The 21,367-nt window shown below is 41.9% G+C and overlaps 2 protein-coding genes across 3 annotated transcripts; one reads left to right on the top strand and one right to left on the bottom strand.

Annotated features, from left to right (window-relative positions):
- The first annotated feature begins 1,824 nt into the window (after positions 1-1,824).
- Positions 1,825-5,661, top strand: LOC122671180. Its single transcript, XM_043868283.1, has 4 exons — positions 1,825-2,152; positions 2,436-3,016; positions 4,652-5,167; positions 5,254-5,661. The coding sequence occupies exons 1-4, from the start codon at positions 1,918-1,920 to the stop codon at positions 5,389-5,391; spliced, it is 1,470 nt and encodes a 489-aa protein (XP_043724218.1). The 5' UTR covers positions 1,825-1,917; the 3' UTR covers positions 5,392-5,661.
- On the bottom strand, positions 5,635-19,398 carry LOC122671181 (tRNA pseudouridine synthase A 1). 2 transcript variants are annotated; one of them, XM_043868284.1, is made up of 6 exons: positions 19,218-19,398; positions 18,964-19,066; positions 7,593-7,732; positions 7,022-7,384; positions 6,535-6,597; positions 5,635-5,962 (listed from the first exon to the last, which is right to left on the bottom strand). In XM_043868284.1, the coding sequence occupies exons 1-6, from the start codon at positions 19,284-19,286 to the stop codon at positions 5,726-5,728; spliced, it is 975 nt and encodes a 324-aa protein (XP_043724219.1). In that variant the 5' UTR covers positions 19,287-19,398; the 3' UTR covers positions 5,635-5,725. The 2 variants fall into 2 exon arrangements, with proteins under 2 accessions (XP_043724219.1, XP_043724220.1); XM_043868285.1 differs by having other exon boundaries at positions 5,884-6,025.
- Positions 19,399-21,367: the final 1,969 nt, after the last annotated feature.

Here is a 21,367-nt window from a genome sequence, read left to right as displayed (position 1 = left end):
TCCTTCTTAACATATAACTGATTGTCTTTCAGCACCTTGAAGACAACCCTTAGATGTTGCACATGTTCCTCTAGGGTGTTACTATAGACCACGATGTCGTCTAAGTACACCACCACGAACTTGTCGAGGTAGGGATGGAAGACCTTGTTCATCAATGTGCAAAATGTGGCTGGTGCATTGGTGAGGCCAAAGGGCATAACCAAGAACTCATATGAGCCATACCGTGTCACACATGTGGTTTTGGCTTCATCTCCCTCAGCGATGCGGACTTGGTAGTAGCCCGACCGCAAGTCTAGCTTAGTAAAGTACCTTGCCCCACCAAGTCTATCAAATAGATCAGCTATCAAAGGAATGGGGTATTTGTTCTTGATGGTTACCTTGTTTAGCGCCCGATAGTCGATGCATAATCGGTGACCCATCATGCTTCCGTTGAAAGAGAAGCGGGCACCATATGGAGCTTTGGACGGGCGGACGAACCCGGCATCAAGTAAGTCCTTTAGTGCTTCCTTAGTTCCTCTAACTCTGGCGGCGACATTCGATAAGGTGCCATGGCCGGTGGCTTGGCACCGGGCTCCAACTTCGATCGCATGGTCCACCTCCCTCCTAGGTGGAAGTCTCTTTGGCGCTACGGTGGCATGACATCCTTGAACTCCTCAAGGACCTTCTCCCTTTGGCTTGGGCAACACCTCCGTGGGGCTATTCTCCTTTTCTTCAAGTAATGCCGCAAGGTAGGTGTCTTCCCCCTTTTTGACCCCTTTCTCCATTGCATAGCCGAGGTAGCTTGGGGCCTTCTTTGGTCCCTTGCACCGTGGGACCATGCATGGTGCACCTTCTTCCATGATGCACACGGTCTTTGATGAATGGCATGGGTATAGCCTTAACCCTTCTTAAGAACTCCATACCTAGCACCACTTGAAAATCATCCATAGGCACCACCGACAAGTTCACGGTGCCTTTCCACGTCCCGATGCTCATCTCGACCCCTCGGCGACACCTTGATGGGACGAGCTTGGGAGTTAACCGCCTTGAGCCATCCTCCCTCCTTGGACACCTTTAGTCCAAGCTTCTTTGCCCTCCTCCATTGAGACAAAGTTGTGTGTGGGCGCTGTGTCGACCATAGCTCGCGAGGGCTTCCCGTTGATGTGCACCTCCACATACATAAGCCCTTGCGAGAGGTAGTGGCCTTGACCTCCGTCGCCTTGGCCTTGATAGCACCAGGTTGTTGTAGAGACCCCATGTGTGCTTCCTCTTTACCCTTCTCAATAGGGCATTGAGAGCTTTTCTCTTGGGGCAATCCCTAGCCCGGTGTGGCCCGTCACACAAGAAGCACTTGTCCCTTGGAGTGAACTTATCCTTCTTGTCAAACTTGGCCTTACCCTCCTTGCTTGTGGTAGCCTTACTATTTCCTTCCTTGGGAGGGTATTTCTTGGGACCTTTCTCTCCCCACCATTTCCTCCATTGCTCTTCTTGGCCTTATCACATAAATTTATCTATTTTCCTCTCATTGGTGCAATGTTCCACTCTTAGAATCTTTGAGAAATTTCTCACGCCACGCCCTCTCACGTAATTAACCACTGGGACCCACATTACCCCATCAGAATAATGTGAACCAAACCCCGCCCCCTGGCGCCCGCCCCTTGTTCGTTGTTCCCGCGGTTTCCTACTCTGACAGGTTTGGCCGTTTGGGCAACCTCACTCGCCCAATAATTTTCAAAGGGGGAAAAAGCGGCCACAGCGCCAGCTGCCAGCAGCTCAGGGGTATAATTTGTAAATTGAAATACAAAATCAAGTATATAAACATAGCCTAAAGACCGACGTTAGCTGCTAAGTAGTAGCTCCAACCCAGTTTATGAATCTAAAGTTACCATTAAAGAGCAGAGCACCCTTCCACTGGTCTCTCTACACCAGATATCATCCATGAACGCAGTCACCGGGAGTCGATTCTTTCTATTGCTTCTCATAGCAAATGTATCCTTCTTCAGGTTCCTCTCAGCTTCAAAGCAACAGTACATCTCAGCCGTAGGGGACCCAGGAATGCGAAGGGATGGATTGAGAATAGCTTTCGAAGCCTGGAACTTCTGCAATGAAGTTGGTAAAGAAGCTCCTGGGATGGGAAGCCCAAGAGCTGCTGATTGTTTTGATTTGTTATCAAGTAAGCCCAAAGAAGAGTAGGAAAGAAATTTGGGTTTCTTTCACCTTCCGTCAGAACTGCATTCCTATTTCTTCTCCACTCATCTACGATTACAAAACCAAATCAGCAATCAAAACAAGGGCTTTTCTAATTGTCGATGCATTTAATCTGATAAACAATCAAAAATGGGTTTTTTTTTTTTTTTTTTTTTTTTTTGTTCTCTTTTCTGTATGTTGTCAATTTATGGGATTCTTCCTACTCATTCTAATGTCTCTTCTGTTGTTCTTCTCTTTGCACTGGGCAGGTTCTTCCTTGAAGCATAGAGTGACCAAAGCTGATAACCAACTGGGTACGGGAAAACCATTCCCGGGTTTGAGACCAAAAGCTCTGAAAAACCCAGATCTATATGCGGTGGAGAAAGAACTGTATCTGGGTTCTTTATGTGAAGTTGCAGATGCCGGCAATCCATGGCAGTATTGGATGGTGATGTTGAAAAATGGTAACTATGATACAATGTCTGGATTGTGTCCCCAGAATGGGAAAAATGTGAAGCCTTTTAAGGAGGGAAACTTCCCCTGCTTTGGTAATGGGTGCATGAACCAACCAATCCTATATCATAAAGAGACAGTAGTATCAGGAAAGGGCGAGATGAGAGGGAGTTTCAGTGGTACTTACGATCTGGGTTCTGATATCCGAGATGGGATAAACGGGATCTCCTATTTTGAGGTAGTTTGGGAGAAGAAAGTCGGAATTGGGAGCTGGACTTTCAGACATAAGCTCAAAACATCAAAGAAGTATCCATGGCTTATGCTGTATCTCAGAGCTGATGCAACCAAAGGTTTCTCCGGTGGATACCATTATGACACAAGAGGAATGCTGAAAACTGTAAGTGAGAAGACTACTGTTTTTTTCGTTTTTTTTTTTTTTTTTATCTCTTTTCCCTGACCTTAGGATTCGACAAATACGTATCTGCACGATTCTATTTCAAAACACCATGTTTTTAATTTTTTATTTGAAAAAAAAAAAAAAAGTGAAAAAATGCTAACCGGTGCTGTGCCTGGGCATGACATACCTGTTCACAGACACAGCTCGAAGTGAGAATGGTGCTGCCCCTGGTCCTTTTTGCCAGGACTAGAGGCAGTGTCAAGCTGTGTCTAGGTGCAGGTACACGTCCAAACACAGCACCGAATGTACCATATATTGGTTAGGTAAAGGTATTGGCTAATACGAATATGTATTGGTATTGATTAATCCCAATACAAATGATTTCTAAAACCGTGGCCAAGGTTAGAGGATGAGAATTAATGATAAAATTCATCTCATCAATAGTTCAATCATAAAATCACATCATGGTAGGCGAATAGATTCTCTCTCCATCCTACTTGACGAAAACTTTCTCCAATTTCCTTCTCTCTTTTTTCTACTTGCATTAGGTGTAACCAATCGAGCTTACACCTAACACCACCTTTTTTGTAAGAAAAATGGAAAATGCTCTAGAGACTCTCCTTTTTAATCTCCCCTTCATGTAATGTGAAAATATATTGGGGGACGAAATTCTCTCAGCCGCCAGGGTATGGTACATTTACACCCTCAATATCTATCTCTATCCTTCTCATTTAAAATGATCTCATTGCCCTCTCATACAGTTTTACCACACTTCATTGGTGCACTCCCATATGTTGCTTGCTCAATGAACGAAACATCACTCTCAGTGCACCACTAGAGGCTGACTGGATCTATTTTCTCTTGCTTCTCAGTCAAGAGTGAAGACACTTAGATGAGACCTTCATCAAATATGTATTATGTAGTGGATATGGGTTCTCACCTTCTCCCCAAGGGAGGGGGTTGTAATGGACCAGGTGTTATCTGGGACCGATCCCATGCTTTTTCCAATTTAATTATTCCTGAATCCGTATAAACAAGACTTGAGGACTATCCAATATGCTTTACTAAATATACACTTTGTAAGGGCATATATGTTTCAAGTCTTGGAAACTATGGAACTTAACAGGGATTATGCTGTCTTTTATGATAACCATAAAATGGAGCCACAAGTTGAACTTACGCCAGATGCCTTCTTATGTTAGTCTGATGTTTGAACAAGTACAATTAAAGAGTTACCCATCTCCCTCTCTATTTGTTAAGACCATACATCAATTGACCATCCATCTTAGATGCCAAAAAAGGAAAATAAGATAGTTCAATCTTAACAAACAAGAGCTTGAAAGACAATATCTTCTATCCTATTAGGATTCTTCTTTTTTTTGGGGGTGGGGGGGAGAGGAATTTGTGATGGTCCTGCGGCTCCTGCCCATTTAGTTACATCAATAAATACTTTTTACTTCCATCAAGTTGAACTGGCAGTTGAAGCAGAAAAACCAGAAAGCAGACTTACCTGTTCTGTTCTTTGGTCCCTGAACTCCTGAAGTATATCAGCCTAGAACATTGAGTTGATTCATTCAATTCCTCGTATTCATACGTAATAATCAAGGTTAACTAACTGATTCCCCTCTCTTACAGCTTCCAGAATCACCCAATTTCAAGGTCAAATTTTCTTTGGATGTGAAGCAAGGGGGAGGCCCAAAGAGCCAATTCTACCTAATAGACATTGGCAGCTGCTGGAAGAATAGTGGCGCTCCCTGTGATGGAGATGTGCTCACAGATGTTACCAGATACAGCGAAATGATCATCAACCCTGAAACACAAGCTTGGTGCAGCCCCACAAGTCTCGTCAATTGTCCACCATTCCATATCACCCCAGACGACAAAAAGATTTACAGGAACGATACTGCAAACTTCCCATATGCAGCTTATCACTACTATTGTGCTCCTGGGAATGCTCGTCACTTGGAGCAACCTGTCAGTCTCTGTGATCCTTACAGCAATCCTCAGGCACAAGAACTGGTACAGATACTTCCCCACCCAATATGGGCAGCATATGGGTATCCAACCAAACCCGGGGAAGGGTGGGTTGGGGATCCCAGGACTTGGGAGCTCAATGTCGGAGGTCTTTCTAGCAGACTCTACTTCTATCAGGTCAGTACTCAGAACACCCCAAACAAAACCAAAAAAAAGAAGAAAAAAAATGTATTTTAAATTTAGCTACCATTCTTCCTTTGCAGGATCCAGGTACCCCTCCTGCTAGAAGAATATGGCCTTCAATGGATGTGGGAACAGAAATATATGTCAGTGACAAAGATGAGATGGCTGAGTGGATTCTTGGCGACTTCAATGTTCTCCTTGCATCTGCAGCATCGTAATCCAAGTTTATGTACTTTCCATGTGTAACAGAGCTTTCATTAGTCCAGAAGAGGGGCACAAGAACCCATCTCTCTCTGCTGTATTTTCAACAGAAAATTGCAACATACAGTCACCTGATAAAAGTTTCAGAGATTAAGAGGCAAAAAAAAGGCCCAAAGGGTTGGCTTCTTCATCCTTGAGGATTGTGGTCATCATATAACTGACATTATGCTATATTCAAAAATATCAGGAAACTCAGAACGTAATGAATCAAGTTTGAATTTTTAATATTTGTAATTGCACATATTGCACTTTTTAAGAGTTGGACAGTTACAACCACATCCTTCAAGTTTCTCAATAGAATGGAAGCTTGCATTTACTTACACATTGATTCTGGCCAAAGCTGGTCGAAGGGCAACCAAGGGGAGGCTGTAGGACCTCTTCATTGTACTTGACTGATATAAGGCAGAGTCCTTGTGGAGGGGCAGATAAGGCATACTTTGCAAGTTCTTTCCGATCTCTAGTTAACAAAATTTTTTGGACAATATCAGGAGGAACTGCCTCCTTTCCAATTTGAAGCAGCAAAGCGACCTATAGGGAGGGGAAAGAAGAAGGTTTTCAGTTTTAACCATGTTCTAAACTTGAGGCTTTGACCTATTGTAACAAAAAGAGAATACAAATATCAAAATAACACACTGCTACCAAATTTATCACCACTGACTTAATCTGGTCATAATTAAAGGGAGTGTCTGAGTGAAACCTCTATAGGTGTACGTAGAACTAGACACCACCTTTTAATTACCCTTTGTCTTATCTCTCAAAAGGTTTTTAAGATGGGGGTATAAAAGGATTTTTAAAAAATAAGTTGAAAGTGACGTATCATTATGTCATTATCAAAAGTTGTCATTGTCATGCACATTTTTCGAGTATGCATGTGAAATGACACTATTACCCTCATTTGAGAAAAAATTGTGTCATACCAAAAGGGCAAAAAAGTAAGGTTACAAATTATTTGTCACCTTGAGGGGTAGCAATAAGAAAATCCCATTAAAGAAAGACATCGATGCAAGAAGGATAACAACAACGAAGAAAAAAAAGGAGGGAAGAAGGCAACAATAAGTTTTAGGGTAGATGTTAAAAAGGAGGGAAGAAAGATTGTTTACCATGTTCCGCACTTGTCTATACAAGAAACCAGAGCCTTCAACCTCAAGTTGTAGAAGAGCTCCCTAGAAAAAATAAATCAAGCATTGATTCAATAACCTATAGGCTATCCATCGAGAAAAAAAATTATAGGCCTCCTATAAACTATAAATTGGGCAATAAACTAAAAATTAGATGTAGAGACCATGAAACTTTCACTATTATTATCTAAGGTACAGCATTCTTATTGAGGGTATGTCCTCAAACATCTAGTATTCAATCAACTTCTAGGAACAGTACTGACCAGAGATTATCAACTGGCTGCATTGAATAATATTAGTTGATACAATTCAATTATATGGCCCCATCAAAGGTAGCATTTCAACTTCAAACAACCAAGGTCAAGTATACAGACCAACTGGTTCCTATTTCCTGATCACTGAAGACCACAACATGGTGCAGCAAGGACCCACATTAAACTAAAAATATTATACAGGGTTACAAAATTACCTTTTCGACAACATCAAAACGGAAAATACACTTCACAGGATCTGGCAATCGATCATTGTGGGATGCATTAGAGAAAGCAGAGAAGTCATGCTTTCCAATGAAATGCCTTGCAGCCTCCCTCATGACAATCGTGTTCAGTCTATAAGTGCTATGATATGCGTAGAACCGCTGTAATGGGTCCATAATGGTGTCATTATATATCTTATAGTGATAAACCTTGCTCTTCGCTGAAAATCGAGCATGGAAATCAGGTAGTGCTGGACTAATCTCTCTAACTCGGATATCAAAAGGAAGAAGACCATTAAGCGCTGCATGAATGCTCTCCAAACTGTTATAGTTGAAAGGAGTAACAAAGTGTGCCACCTGAAATCTTAAGAAAGCATATGTTTGTTCATTACATGCATAGCTTAGGACTAGTAACAAGTATGGCTTTTAATAGAGTTGATTGGAGAAAAAGGATCCATCTAGCCGACCCTATTTAGTAGGGATAAGGCTGAGCTGAGTTGAGTTGTATATGTTTGTTTATTGAGAGATACTTGTTCCAGTGTTCAGAAGGATGAGAAAGCCAGACCTGACCCCAGGCATGAACTCCAGTGTCTGTCCTACTTGCACCAACCAATCCAAGCTCCTTTCTTTCTAGCATTGTTATCTGAGTTAAAGCTCTTTCCACAAGGCACTGTACAGTTGGTGATGACTGCTGATATTGCCAGCCTGAAACACAAGAATAACATCAGCAATCAAATAATAAAAATCCCAAAAGACATCTTTGGAATCAGGGCAACCCAAGCAAAAATTCTGACACCTAGTCTTAGAAAAGCAGCTTTAAGTAAACAATGGAAAGCAGCAAGCAAGTTGTGCTCTTGTATTGTAGGAAATCTTAGGGTCTGAATGTTGTTTATGTCCTCTATTGGTTAATCAGAAACAGCATGTAGTTAAAAATTAGCTGAAAAACAAACAATTGTACATCTCTTGCATAAGAGATACTGAGATACTAATGTTTCTTTTTGTTTTATGTTATACCTTAACATGATCCAGTCTGCGTATCATTCTAGTCCATAATTTCCTTCAATTATTTCCTTAACTTGCTTTACTAACATGTTTTTTAGTAAGCTATACATGTTATACATGTATCTTTGTCCTTACTCTCACTCATAGTTCTGCTCTTAACGAACATAATATATCACATTCAAGACAAATGTGCAAGAACACGTGAGGAAAAAGAATAAGAAAACGTAAGAACAAAGACAAAACAATCATAATTAGGGCTTCTTTCACCTTTTAGTACGAACTTGGGATATAATGATTTGGAAATGGAGATGATCCATCAAATACCATATCCGTGGCCATGTTTCTGGATTCAGGAGATTGCTCTATCGGAGACTGCATGTCCATTGTCGACAACTGGCACTAGTGTTTGTGTGTCCATGATTAGAGCTCAATTAATAGAGGAATCTACCCAGTACTAGTATAAAAGGGTAATGGAGATTAAAAAGAGAAAAAAGGGAGTAGGTCATGTAGATACTCTTAGTACATCGTATAAAACGCATTCTCCTTCCTTCCCTGCTGTCCTCTACTCCTTTGACCAAACAGGCAACTTCCGGGAACTTTCAACGTCATTTTCTGAACTCAATGTCCAAGCATGCAGGGACAGGCCCAGAAGTTCACAGATCTCCAACAAAATGGCAAAACAGTGAATGGAAGAGATTACAGCTCTATCTTTGATGTGTCTCAGAAGAAGTTAAAAAATGCATAAAGAAATAACAGGGTGAAGAAAAAAGGAACTTTAAAAGAAGAATAAGGAAACAGAAAAATAGATAACCCATCCCACTCGACTCAAGAAAGAAAATAGAAAAGTTAGAGAATGTTAGAAGTATCGAGTGGGTCCCATTAGTGGGTCTCATGCGTTAATCCCAAGAGCCCCTATGGATCACGATGAGTATTTTATTATTTGGTTCTTTCCTTATTTGCCCCTATCCTTAATATATACTTCGTATCTCATTCATTATTCTTATTATTGAAGATTGTGGCTGCTGTTCCATTCTCTTCTTCTTCCTTTCTTCTCTTCTCATCTCTTCCCTTCTCTACCTTCATTATTTACATGGTATCAGAGCAGGGATATTAGGACTGGTACACAGCCGTGCGGACTTCTCCTTTTCTCTTTTTACTCTCTTTTTCTTTTCTCTTTTCTGCGATTTCTGGTTCTCCTAACCAGAGGTTTGCAATTCTAAGAACAGGGGTGTTTTTTTTCTTTTTTGGATGAGTAAAAATTCATTAACCAAAGGAAAGAAAAGAAGGGGGGGAGGGAAATACAAGCACGAGCCAAAGCCAAAGCCTTGCCTAATCAAGACAAGGACAAACAAAAAAAAGGGGAAGAACCCCAACAAAGAAAGAGCACTAAAGAAAGGGGAGAAACCAGAACAAAATGATCCAAAGCCAACCAAAGCGAGGAACTATCCAGGATCATTTGGCTCACAACAGAGAGCATGATCCCTGATAACCGAGCTTAGAGGCATAATCCTCTCCGGACAGGCCAAGGAATAGGCAATGTAAGGACAATTCTTAGGAAAAGGAGGGGAGCTAGGGTTACGGCGGCGAAAAACTCGAAGGGATGGGGGGGCAATAGGCTGGGGCACAGGGTGGGGGGACCCAGTATTGGAGATTAGGCCCGAATGAGGGTGAGCCGGGACAGAAGGGTTAGAGCAATGGGTCAAATTGCAAGAAGGAGCTGGCCCATTAAGGCCAGCAGGCCCATTAAGATCTGCAGGGTCAGCCAAAGAGGAGAGGTTGGTGGGCTGGGCCAAAGAAGGGGTAGGGACCACAGCGGATCGTGGGATTAAAAAGGGTTTGACAAGCCTTTTGAAGGAGGTAATCCCCAGGCTCAAAGGGTCATGCCTGGGGGAAAATGACAAAGGATGGCAGCTGGGGAGAGAGACGTCAAGGAGAGGGAGAGGGTCCCCAGACTGCAGAAAGGTTACAAGCTTTTGGGGCAGGGTAATATCAATCGCCAGAGAAGGAGATCCTGACGCAGAGGTCTCCTTTTCAAGATCGACAGCAGGGTTCTCCCCCAGATCGCGACTGGACAAGGCATAGTGATCAAAAGGAGAAACAAGGGAAGCGGAGGGCTCAGTGTCACCATCAGAGCTTGAGGCTAAAGCTGCAAAGCTGTTTCTTCCAAGAGGCAAAACAGAGTTTGGGTTTTGCCCAGCGGACAAACCAAAAGGAGAAGTCGAAGACGGAGATCTTCTCGGCCAATAGTGATTCCGACGATGTCTGGTTCTGGTTTTTCAACAGGAGGGCAATCTATGCACCGGAATGGTGCTTCGGTCTTTAGCAGAGCCTGGATGGGTCACCAAATCAGCGCCAGAAACAAGGATGCTATTAATGGTAGTGATTTCTTCAGGAACCAAAAGGGAGTGAGTTCTCCCACTGGGAAGCTGCCGATTCTGAGCAAGAGAGACTTCTGATACAGCGGTACCTTCAATGGTGGCTTCATCCCCAGCAACAGAGGCCTTTGGTTGGCAAAGAGAGGAGGCATGGCTGAAAGTTTTGCAGATCAGACAGTGGGGCGGAGACCAATCGTAGGCAACATGTTGCACAAAAGAGTGACCATCTTCAACAACGGTGATGGTTGAAGGGAGAGCTTCATCTGCAGAAACTTCAATGCAAATACGGGCGAAAGCAAGCCTATCCTTCCTACTGGTTCTGGCATCTGAATGCAGGGCGTACCAAGGATAGACCCGACCAAACGTAGGCCTTTGGTGCACCAGTAATGGAAGGGAAGCCCAGGGAAGGAGATCCAGAGTGGGATAGAGGAGAGGTCAACACGCTGGAGCTAGATATGTCGAGTCCATTGGCACAGCAAAAAAAAAAAAAAAATTGGTTTTCGACCCACCAGCCAAGGCCCTCCTTCCAGGACACGATTCTTATTCATGGAGTCAGAGAAAAGACCCTAGAGGTCTCCATTGTTTGGAAAGAGAGAGCTTTACAATGTGGAATGGAGGGCGTTATCAATGAAATGACCAACGATAGCATTTTCCCACAAGGAGGCTTCATCATCAAGGAGACCTGAAGGGCAGAGAGCAATCTTGGATCCATCGGCAAAGGAAGGGGAGATAAAGTACAGAGGGAGAACCTCTGAAGAAGAAGAGGGAGCTGGACCGAAAAGGGACTTCCAAGCGAGGCGAAGAGGGGAGGTAGAAGGGGCGTGGGATGGCTGTAGAGGTTGGGAAGGGAAGAGAGGAGAGGAGAAAGAGACCTGGCCAGAGGGGCCGGTCATGGAGGCCAAAGAAAGCAGGGGTCACATGACGGAAAGAGAGAGAACTCAATGAACAGGGGTGTTTTCACCCCTCCTTTTTGCTGGTTTGTTGGTTGCGGTTTTGAGGATTGAGATTATGGATTAAATTTGCTTTTATATATTAACATAAAAACAAAGTAGATTTTGGAAGGCTATTTTTGGTGATGTCTTGAGAGATTTGATGGTGGCAATGGATGAATTTGCTACTCTGAGAATTTTCTGATGATTTGATTGGTCCTTGCGATATTTGATTGGAGCAATTTGTGGCCGCCAGTGATTGTTTGTGGTGTTTCTCGATTTTTCTGTGGAGCTTGGTGTTTCCCAATTTTTCTGGTTTGTGGTGTTTATCGATTTTTTCTATGGAGCTTCCTGATTTTTTGTGAGTGGTGGAATTGAGGGTTTTTCACAACCTCACTATAGGTGATGAGAGTAAGAAGAATATGGTTACAGAAGTTGTTTCCTCATCCTCCAATCAACTCACGGAGAAGAAACTTGAAGGGGTCACAAATTTTCAACAGTGGAGGAAAATTGTGCACCTTGTGTTGACAGGTCGTGATCAGCAGGCACATCTGACGGGAAATAAACCTGCTGATGATACAACTTCGGAGACTATTGATGCTCGAATTCCTAGCCAGATGTTGAATTCGATGGAGAACCACATAGTTGATTTGGTTACTCACATCGACACTGTGAAGGAACTTTGGGAGTATCTAGGAGTTTTGTACTCTGGTCAGAATAACTTGTCTCGAATTTATGAACTATATCAGGACTTCTATTGGACAGCAAGGAAGGGGAGATCTATCACATAGTACTTTGCTGATTTTAAGAGAATGTATGAAGAGTTGAATTCTCTCCTTCCCATCTCCTCTAATGTGAAACAAATGCAGACTCAAAGGGAACAATTGGCAGTTATGGATTTTTTGGGAGGCCTTAGACAGGAATATGATTCAGTTAGATCACAAATTCTTGGGGGTGAGACTATTACATCCCTCACCGATACTTTTGCTCGAGTGCTTAGGGTATCTCGAGATAGCTCTCATGATGCTGCCCCTGTTGTTTAGAGTTCTGCTCTGGTCTCACAAACAGGGACTGGTGGTATTGGTCGTGGAGAAGGTGGAAGTCGTGGAGGAGGCCGTGGCCGTGGCCGTGGCCGTGGAGGGGGTCGTGGCACAGGAAGGGGTCAAAACCAGCAAGGTTTTGGCCAGTCTGGTACTACATCTGATGGTAATGTAAGGACTTGTCATATTGTGGTCAGCCTAGGCATATTCAGAGATTTTGTTGGAAGCTCCATGGGAAACCAGCTCAGCAGCAGCAGTTTGCTAACTCAGTCACTACTATGGAATCAGCCCCTCAGTCTCAACCATCTGAGGGTAAGGTAGTTGTCATGTCAGATGAGGAGTTTGCCCGGTACAATTAGTTCCAGATATCACAGCCCACTTCTTCCACTGCTACTTTGCGTGTCTCTTAGCTACATCTCGTCCCTAGATTATTGATTCAGGGGCATCTGATCACATGTCTGGCGTGTCAGGTATCTTTTCTTCTTTGTCCCCTTAATCTTCCAGTGTTACTTTAGCCGATGGATATTTAGCCAAGGTTAAAGGCACCGGTACTGTTGTTCCCAATTCGTCTCTATCCTTGCCTTTTGTCTTCTACCTTCCCAATTTTCTGTTTAATCTTATGTTTGTTAGCAAATTGACTAAAGCTTTAAATTGCTTAGTGACATTTTACCCTAACTCTCATGTCTTTTAGGATCTTGCTACGAAGAGGATGATTGGTAGAGGACGAAAGTCAAGGGGCTGTACTTACTTGAAGGTATTGGTTTGGTTAGCTCTGGTTCGGTTGCTTGCTCTAGTATTGCTTCTCATGATCAGATTCATTGTCGTCTTGGTCATCCCTCATTGGAGAGTCTTCAAAAATTAGATCCTAGTTTTGTTTCTATTTTTAGTCTTGAATGTGAGTCGTGTCAGTTTGGGAAACTTCACTGTGTGAGTTATCCCCCTAGAGTCCGTAAGCGTTTAGCTTTGCCTTTTTTTTTTAGTTCATTTTGATGTATGGGGTCCGTATCCTGTTACTTCCAACTTGGGATTCAAATATTTTGTTACTTTTGATAATGACCATTCAAAGATCACTTGGTTATATTTAATGAAAAATCGTTCTGAGTTGTTTTCTATTTCTATGCCTTTGTCTCTGAAATTCGCACTCAATTTGGTGTGTGTGAAAGTTTTGCGTAATGACAATGCTAAAGAATATTTTCCTGCACCCTTTTCGACATTTATGGTTCAGCATGGTATGGTTCATCAATCCTCCTATTCTAACACGCCTCAACAAAATGGTGTGGCAGAAAGGAAAAATCGCCATTTGTTGGAAGTTACCCGTTCTATGTTATTTAAGATGCAAGTTCCTAAAACCTTTTGGGTTGATGCTGTTATGACCGCCAATTATCTTATCAATCGTATGCCCTCATCCATCTTGAAAGGAGGGATTCCTCATTCTTTGCTATTTCCTAAAGAACAATTGTTTTCATTGCCTCCCCGTAGTTTTGGGTGTATGTGTTTTACTCGTGACCATCGGCCAGGTTTATCCAAGCTGGATCCAAAAACCATAAAATGTATTTTTCTTGGTTATTCTCGTACCCAGAGAGGATATCGTTGTTATTCACCTGTTTTGCGTAAATATTTTGTTACGGCTTATGTGCCTTTTTTTTAGTCCACCCCTTATCATGTTGAACCGGTTAATGCTTCTAAGTTGGATGATGGTTTTCCTATCTATATTGTTCAGCCTTCTTTGCCTCAGGGTCCTGCTCCAGCTGGTCCTATTCGTTAACCTCCTGTTATCAATGTTTACAATCGACACCTGAAGGTAGCTGCTGCCCCCCTGCTCTCACGGACACTGCCATGACTCCTCCAACTACAGATCCTAATGATAGTTCTTCTCCATCTGAACCTATTTTTTCTGATCTTGATATTCCCATTGCTCAACGAAAAGGTACTCGTAGTTGTACCAAACATTCTCTTTCTAACTTTGTTTCTTACTCGGGGTTGTCTTCCCCGTATCGTTCTTTTTTATCTACTGTTGAATCTCATCCCCTTCCCAAGTATGTGGCAGAGGCATTATCTAGTCCTGGCTAGAGGACAGCTATGGAGGAAGAATTATCAACTTTAGATGTGAATCAGACTTGGGAACTAGTTCCGCGTCCGCAAGGTAAGATGGCTATCGGTTGTAGATGGGTGTATGCAGTGAAGGTTAATCCTAATGGTTCTCTTGCTCATTTGAAAGCGAGACTTATGGCAAAGGATTATGCTCAAATGTACGGTGTTGATTATTTAGATACTTTCTAATGTAGTCATAGAATAGGAAATAATCCTCCTAGGAGCCAAGTAAAAATAAGGTATGGTCAAGCCTGCTGTTTGGGGCTGATTAGGGCAAAATTAGGGTTTAGAATGGGAATTTGGGAATGGGGTTTATATGGTTTTATTCTGCAGGTTTAGGGGGTCATTATGATATAAAAATATCTGGATTTGAAACAGTTTTGAATTCCTGCAGAAATTAGGGTTAGGGTTTCGGGTTTTGTAAATAAGAAAACAACTAAAATCTAGGTTCTTAATGGGATTTAAGGGCTGGAACCAAGGTCGAGTGTTCAGATGTATGGGAGGGAAATTCGATCCTGATATGGGGGGGGTTTTGCTGGTCAGAAGAGGGAAACCTAGAAATTTAAGGTTTTGGGGTTTGTGAGGAGCAATGGGGAATTAGGGTTTAGACTAATCAGATTAGCCTCAAAGCTGGATCGAGTGTGAGGGTTATTGCAAGGATGTCATGCCTGAAATTGGAGGGGATTTGGGTAAAAGGGTAGGGCTGGGCAGAACTTAGATGTTCTAGGGTTTATGAGAAAAGACAGAAATTAAAGGGAGATCGAATGGGGGAGGGAAGGAAACTAAAAACAGAAATTTAAATCTCAACTTACTATAGGATTCCACCGCAGTAAATTGAGGGATGAAGGATGAAATCTCCTTCGAAGAAAGACCCTCCCAGCCGTCACGGCATAAGGAGTCGCAGGATTCCACCCACCCTTCCACCTTGATAAGCCCACAAGGATGCAAACACTCTTGGAGAGCAAGGAGCAACAAGCAGCCACGAAAAACACTTTTTTTAAATTCAAATCTGTTGTGGGGGAGCCTCCCACGATTCTACTATTTATAATAATAAAGGGGGGCTAAAGGCCTTACAAATAATCAATCTAAAGCAAGTCCTAGTCAGACTAGGAGTGGGCAGTCCTAATCTGAGTCCTAATAATAAAGCATAAAACAGAAATAGACTTATACTCTGAATGGGAGTATAAGTTTAAAACAACAAACAATTAAAATACCTATCCCTCTAAAATCATGGAGGGGAACTAAGAGAAATAAAACATAATAAAAAGACTGTTTTGCCCTTCCTAAAAAAACTCTAAAAGGCTCCAACGAAATTCAGCCTAGTCAAGGCTGCTCTTCTTCTTCCTTCAGGGTTTCTTCTTCTTCTTCTTCCTTCTTGGAGCTGCATCACTTTCTCTCCTGTTGCCAAGCTTGCTTCCATTCGTATTTTGATATCTCTTGCTGCCTCCCATCGTTGGACTTTGTTTCAGCTAGATGTCAAGAATGCCTTTTTACATAGTATGTTGCAAAAAGAGGATATGGTTTGTTGATTAAGAAAGTCTTTGTATAGGCTGAAACAGTCCCCTCGTGCGTGGTTTGGCCATTATACTAAGGTGGTTCTAGAGTTTGGTCTATTTAGTTGTGGTGGTGACCACTCCTTTTATAGACACTCAAGTGCATGGAGGATTTTCTTTTTGTATATGTTGATGACATTATTATCATAGGTGATGATTCAGCAGGTATTGTAGATTTGAAGTCTTATCTTCAACAAAAGTTCCAGACTAAGGATTTGGGGAAGTTGAAGTATTTTTTGGGAATTGAAATAGCTCAATCTCAAAAGGAAGTGTTTCTGTCACAGAGGAAGTATGTTCTGGATTTGCTGACTGAGACAGGCATGCTTGGGTCCAAGCCTATTGACTCTCCTATGGATCCCAATGTAAAGCTGACCACTAAAGAGGGAGATGTTCTTGATGATCCTGAGAGGCATAGAAGGCTGGTGGGTAAGCAGAATTATTTGATAGTTACCTGACCAAATATTGTTTTTCTTGTTAGTGTGGTGAGCTAGTTTCTCTCTTCTCCTCGGACTCCTAATTGGGATGTTGTTATCCGGGTGTTATGATATCTCAAGAAGGCTCCGGGTAGAGGAATAATGTATCGTGATCATGATCATAACCGAGTTGAGGGTTTTTCAGATGCTGATTGGGCAGGATCTCTAGTTGGTAGGAGGTCAACTACAGGATATTGTACTTTTGTTGGAGGAAATCTTGTTTCTTCGAAAAGCAAGAAACAAAGTGTTGTGGCTCGTTCAAGTGCTAAAACAGAATACAGAGCGATGGCTCATGTGACTTGTGAGCTGATGTGGGTTCAACAGTTGTTATCTGAGTTGGATTTTAAAAGCTCAGTTCCCATGCAGTTGTGGTGTGATAACCAGGCAACCGTTCATATTGCTTCAAATCCTGTGTTTCACGAGAGGACGAAGCATATTGAGATTGACTGTCATTTTGTTCGTGAGAAAACGCAAAGTGGTCTGATTCTTCCAAGTCATGTCAGAATCGGAGAGCAACTAGCAGATGTGTTTACAAAGCCTTTGGGTAGTTGGCGTATTGATTATATTTGTAACAAGCTGGGCACGATCGATATATATGCTCCAGCTTGAGGGAGTGTTAGCAGTGTCGAGTGGGTCTCGGGATTAGCGCATGGCATTCTAGGATGTTCTCCATGATTCAGAAGCCTTCTTTATTGCAGTTACAATGACTGTATCCATTGTCAATAGCAGAAACAAAGAGGACGCAAGGAGAAATCAACAACCTATGAGGTACTGGTGTTAACATTGAAAATGAGGATGTTGCTTCAATCCATTTATGAGGAAAGTCAAATCTTTCAACAACTCCACAATAGGGAAATAGGAAAAAAATTGCTAGATGTTTAGAACCATACTCCTATCTTCGCCCTCTGTCTCACTCCTCACCATTTCTCTATGTTTAGAACCATACTCCCATCTTCACCCTCTCTCTCTCTCTCTCTCTCTCTCTCTCACACTCAACCAAATGCGCATTGGGTGGGAAAGGACTCAACTCTCCCTTCCTTTCCTTTCCATGTTATTCCACCCCACTACATGTGAGGTCCAATTCTTTAACTATTCCACCCCATACTCCCCTCCAAACAAACACAACCTAAGGGATTTGGTGGGGGTTTATAAGGCCTTGGGTTCCCTCAACTTATGAGTCGGCTCTTAAGGGTGAGTTCTTCTGAGTTTCGTATCATTAGGTTAATGCATCAATGTTTGACAATGGTGTAGTTGGCGCATCTAGACAATGGGAGTATGTAACTATTGAATCATGGATGTTAGTCGGTAGAACCTTTGAACGGAAGATAATCAATCCAACAAGAGGTGAGAGTGTGGTCAAGGACGTCTACACTAGTATCAAAACTCAGTCATAGTAAATCAAAAAAGTTCTTATTCTCCCTAGATGCTGCAACAACAAACTCAGCTTTATCCCAACTTAATGGGGTCGGTTACATGGATCCAAACAGACAAAGCAGGGAAACTGCGGTCTAAACAAAAAAGAAAAATGGAAAACGAGATGAAAAAAAAAATGAGAGGTGAAAGATTAAAGTAAGAGGAAAGAGGCACAACCCAGCCAGTCAGGAGAATCTCAGCTAGATGGGGTCTACAACATGGATGCTTGCCCTCCAATAGGCTCTATCCGAGGTCAAACTTGGTACAAGACCTAGACTATGCATGTCCTTCCTCACAACTTCTCCTATGGTCATTTTCAGCCTGCCCCTAGCTCTTTTAGCTCCTTCAATCGGGATCATATCACTCCTCCTTACTGGGGCGTCTCTAGGCCTCCGTTACACATGACCATACCACCTCAAAAGACCCTCTCTGAGTTTGCCATTGATCAGGGCAACTCCCAAGTCTACCCTAAAACATTCATTCCTTACTTTATCCTTCCTAGTTTTTCCACACATTCATCTTAACATCCTCATCTCTATTACACAAAGCTTCTCAATATGACATTTTTTAACTGCCCAACATTCTACCCCATACATCATAGCAGGTCGAACAACAGTCCCGTAAACCTTTAAGTTTAAACGAATACGTCAGCCCCACAACACTCTGGATGCACTTCTCCACTTCATCCATCCCACTTTTATTCTCCCTACAAGCTACATTACGCAAATGCACACCAGCGGTTGTATTTTTCGATTTGAATATAAAGTAAAATTACTCATGGAGCCTACTTTTGTAGTTCTCAAAACAAACCTATAATATTTTATCTTCCTCCCCTGTTCCTTTAACTAAAAGGGTGCATTTTATTCTGGGATTTTTTTTTTTTTTTTTTGGGGGGGGGGGGGGGAGGGGAGGGAGAGAGATGTAGAGATCCCATTAGTCCAATACACAAAATTTCTTCAGCAACCATTAGATATTACATTGAATTCCACCTTTAAGATGTGAAAAGCAACACTGAAGATAAATATTAGTTGGGATAAGATGAAACGGACAAAGAACCAACCAGAAAATTTGGTGCCATCGTATGCTATGATCATACGCCACTTATAGCCGGGAAGAGCGAAGCGTACTTCCTGGCTTTGGTGCTCTGTACCGCCGTCCCGATTCTGCTTACAAAGTCACATAGCACACACCCATTAATTTCGCAAAACCGAATTTGAGAAGTAACTTCACAAGTAACAAACAACACACACACACAAAGATAGAGAGAGAGAGAGAGAGAGAGAGAGAGAGAGAGAGAGAGAGAGAGAGAGAGACCGAGTTATCGTTACTTGAGCAGAGAAATGCATTCAGAGGTGGACGAAGAGCGACGACAGCGAAGCCCATATTTTGCGCCGTGGGAATTACTAGACGGAATGAATGATTCGATGACTTGCAGAGGATTGAAATGGACGCCCGGCCTAGCCTGGAGGGCCAGGCTTCTGGTTTTCAGCTACTCATGTTTCAGCCCGGGATGGGGCTGGTCTCTATTTTCTACCATACGCCTTAAGCGTGGCGATCCTGATCACTTTAATGAAAATGCCACAAACGTGCCAAAAATATCTGATCCAAACGGATCAGCTAAGCGATAAGACATTAGGGCGTATACAGTGCAAGAGACTCCAGCCAGAGGGTCATAATGTATACAGTCTTACCTCCTCGTTCATGGAGATGCTGTTTTCAGAGACTCGAACCAGTGACCACTTTGTCACTATGGAGCAATCTTCTGCTGCATCAAAGTTCATCCTCAAGCATAAGACGATGTAAGGGGTCGGGCAAAATCGTTAGCTTATCCTTGATGTCAAACACCTGGTTGAGTCTCATCAAAACAAAAAAAAAAAAACACCTAGTTGAGAGTCTTCTCTTCCATCTGCATCTATAACAGTTTACAATACAACTTATAAAGTATAACTTGATCACCCCACCCCACTTTTTTTTTTGCAGCAAACTTTTTTTTCCCCTTAAATAATGCTGCAAAAAAAAAAGGGCTATATTTGGATGTCAAGAAAAGAAAAGAAAAAAATTGAATTTAAACAAAGGGATAGACATATAAATCAATCATTGCATCATCAAAATTTTTGTCTCATTGTGTTTTTCTTTTTATTCTCTTTTCTTTTCTTGGCATCAAAGCACCTCAATGCATGTGCTACAACGGAAAAGGTTAAAGCTACCTAGTATCTTGTTTAAGTTCACCAAAAATGTTATTCTCTGTGGCTTCAATTCGTATTGGATATTCGTACCAATCAAGTTTCCATGTAGCGGTTTTAGCTGGCATGTTGGAAAGGGTTTGTACACAACGTGCAAGATCACCTCGTGAATTTGCAGATTTTGAAGCTCATCCCTAACTTTGTTTTATGATCCAACTTTTGGGGTGAGGGTGGGGATCTAGCAAGTATGCCTTATTGATCACTGTTATATATAGTGCAAATGACTCAAACCACCAAGTTCTAATTTGTGACATGCAGTAGTGATGGCAAAGTGATTAGCGGCAAAGTGATTAGCAAGTCTTAAAAGGAAAGAGTTTTCCTTCACTCACGTGAAGGGTTGACCCACAAATCTAAGATCATCAATACTTCCCCTTATATATTGAAGATCTGAAATGCCCTTGAATGTTCTCTGAAGTCCATCCAAACACAATGATGGCGTCGATAAAGAAATTCCTCCTTCACCATGGTTTTAGAAAAACTAAGTTTAGGCTTAAACTCTGTTTTTTCTTTGCTATTGTAGTATTGTGTATGTGTTGGGTTTTTTAATAAAATTTGCACTTTTCTTTTTATGCTGGTGGCCCCTTGGAACGTTTTGCCTTTTAGGTTGTTTATGCTTTATCCATTCTTCCTAATGGAGATTGGTTGGCTACTTGGCTAGCTCTTCCTCTCATTAGAAAGGAAGGGAAGGAAAAAAAAAAGTGCAATTTTTATAATCTTTTTTCACAGTAATTGTGTGATTAAATAAAAAGCTTTTTAAATCTAATAAATAAATTTTAGGAAAAATTGTTTTGTTGTGAGGCGGTCCACATAACAAAACTATGGTCAAGTGTTTACTTCCATCATATGCAAATTGAACTGAGAACGAATTTTGTGGACAAGTAGACCTCAAATTCTCCTACTTACATATCAAGATTTAACTTAAATAGAATTGACCATGTGGCAAAATAGGTTGTTGAAAAATATAAGAATTTGACATTAATGCAAAGGAGTAGTGAAGGGTGAATTAACATACATGGGAGTGTATGGCATTGTTTGTGGGGGGGGGAAAATGATTTAACTACGGATTTGAAATTTGTCACGTGGTTTAGCTAGATCACATATATATGAAGTATTCTTAGGTTGAATTTTCCATTTGGCCTTATCCACATGGTAGAATTAGCAATCCTAACTTCCAACCAAGGATCCCTTACTAGTCTACCAATTAAGGAAAAATTATTTGAA

This window comes from Telopea speciosissima, chromosome 8 (assembly GCF_018873765.1).
Source record: "Telopea speciosissima isolate NSW1024214 ecotype Mountain lineage chromosome 8, Tspe_v1, whole genome shotgun sequence".
NCBI lineage: Eukaryota > Viridiplantae > Streptophyta > Magnoliopsida > Proteales > Proteaceae > Telopea > Telopea speciosissima.
This window is presented reverse-complemented; position numbering and strand designations above follow the sequence as displayed.

Excerpts from the sequence above, each read along its gene's own strand:
- LOC122671180 (XM_043868283.1), top strand. The coding sequence starts at position 1,918 with ATGAACGCAGTCACCGGGAGTCGATTCTTTCTATTGCTTCTCATAGCA. Across the intron at positions 2,153-2,435 it reads TTGTTTTGATTTGTTATCAA|GTTCTTCCTTGAAGCATAGA; the intron begins GTAAGCCCAAAG and ends TGCACTGGGCAG. Across the intron at positions 3,017-4,651 it reads CAAGAGGAATGCTGAAAACT|CTTCCAGAATCACCCAATTT; the intron begins GTAAGTGAGAAG and ends CCTCTCTTACAG.
- LOC122671181 (XM_043868284.1), bottom strand. The coding sequence starts at position 19,286 with ATGGGCTTCGCTGTCGTCGCTCTTCGTCCACCTCTGAATGCATTTCTC. Across the intron at positions 19,067-19,217 it reads GCTCAAGTAACGATAACTCG|AATCGGGACGGCGGTACAGA; the intron begins GTCTCTCTCTCT and ends CTTTGTAAGCAG. Across the intron at positions 6,598-7,021 it reads GTTTTGATGTTGTCGAAAAG|GGAGCTCTTCTACAACTTGA; the intron begins GTAATTTTGTAA and ends TATTTTTTCTAG.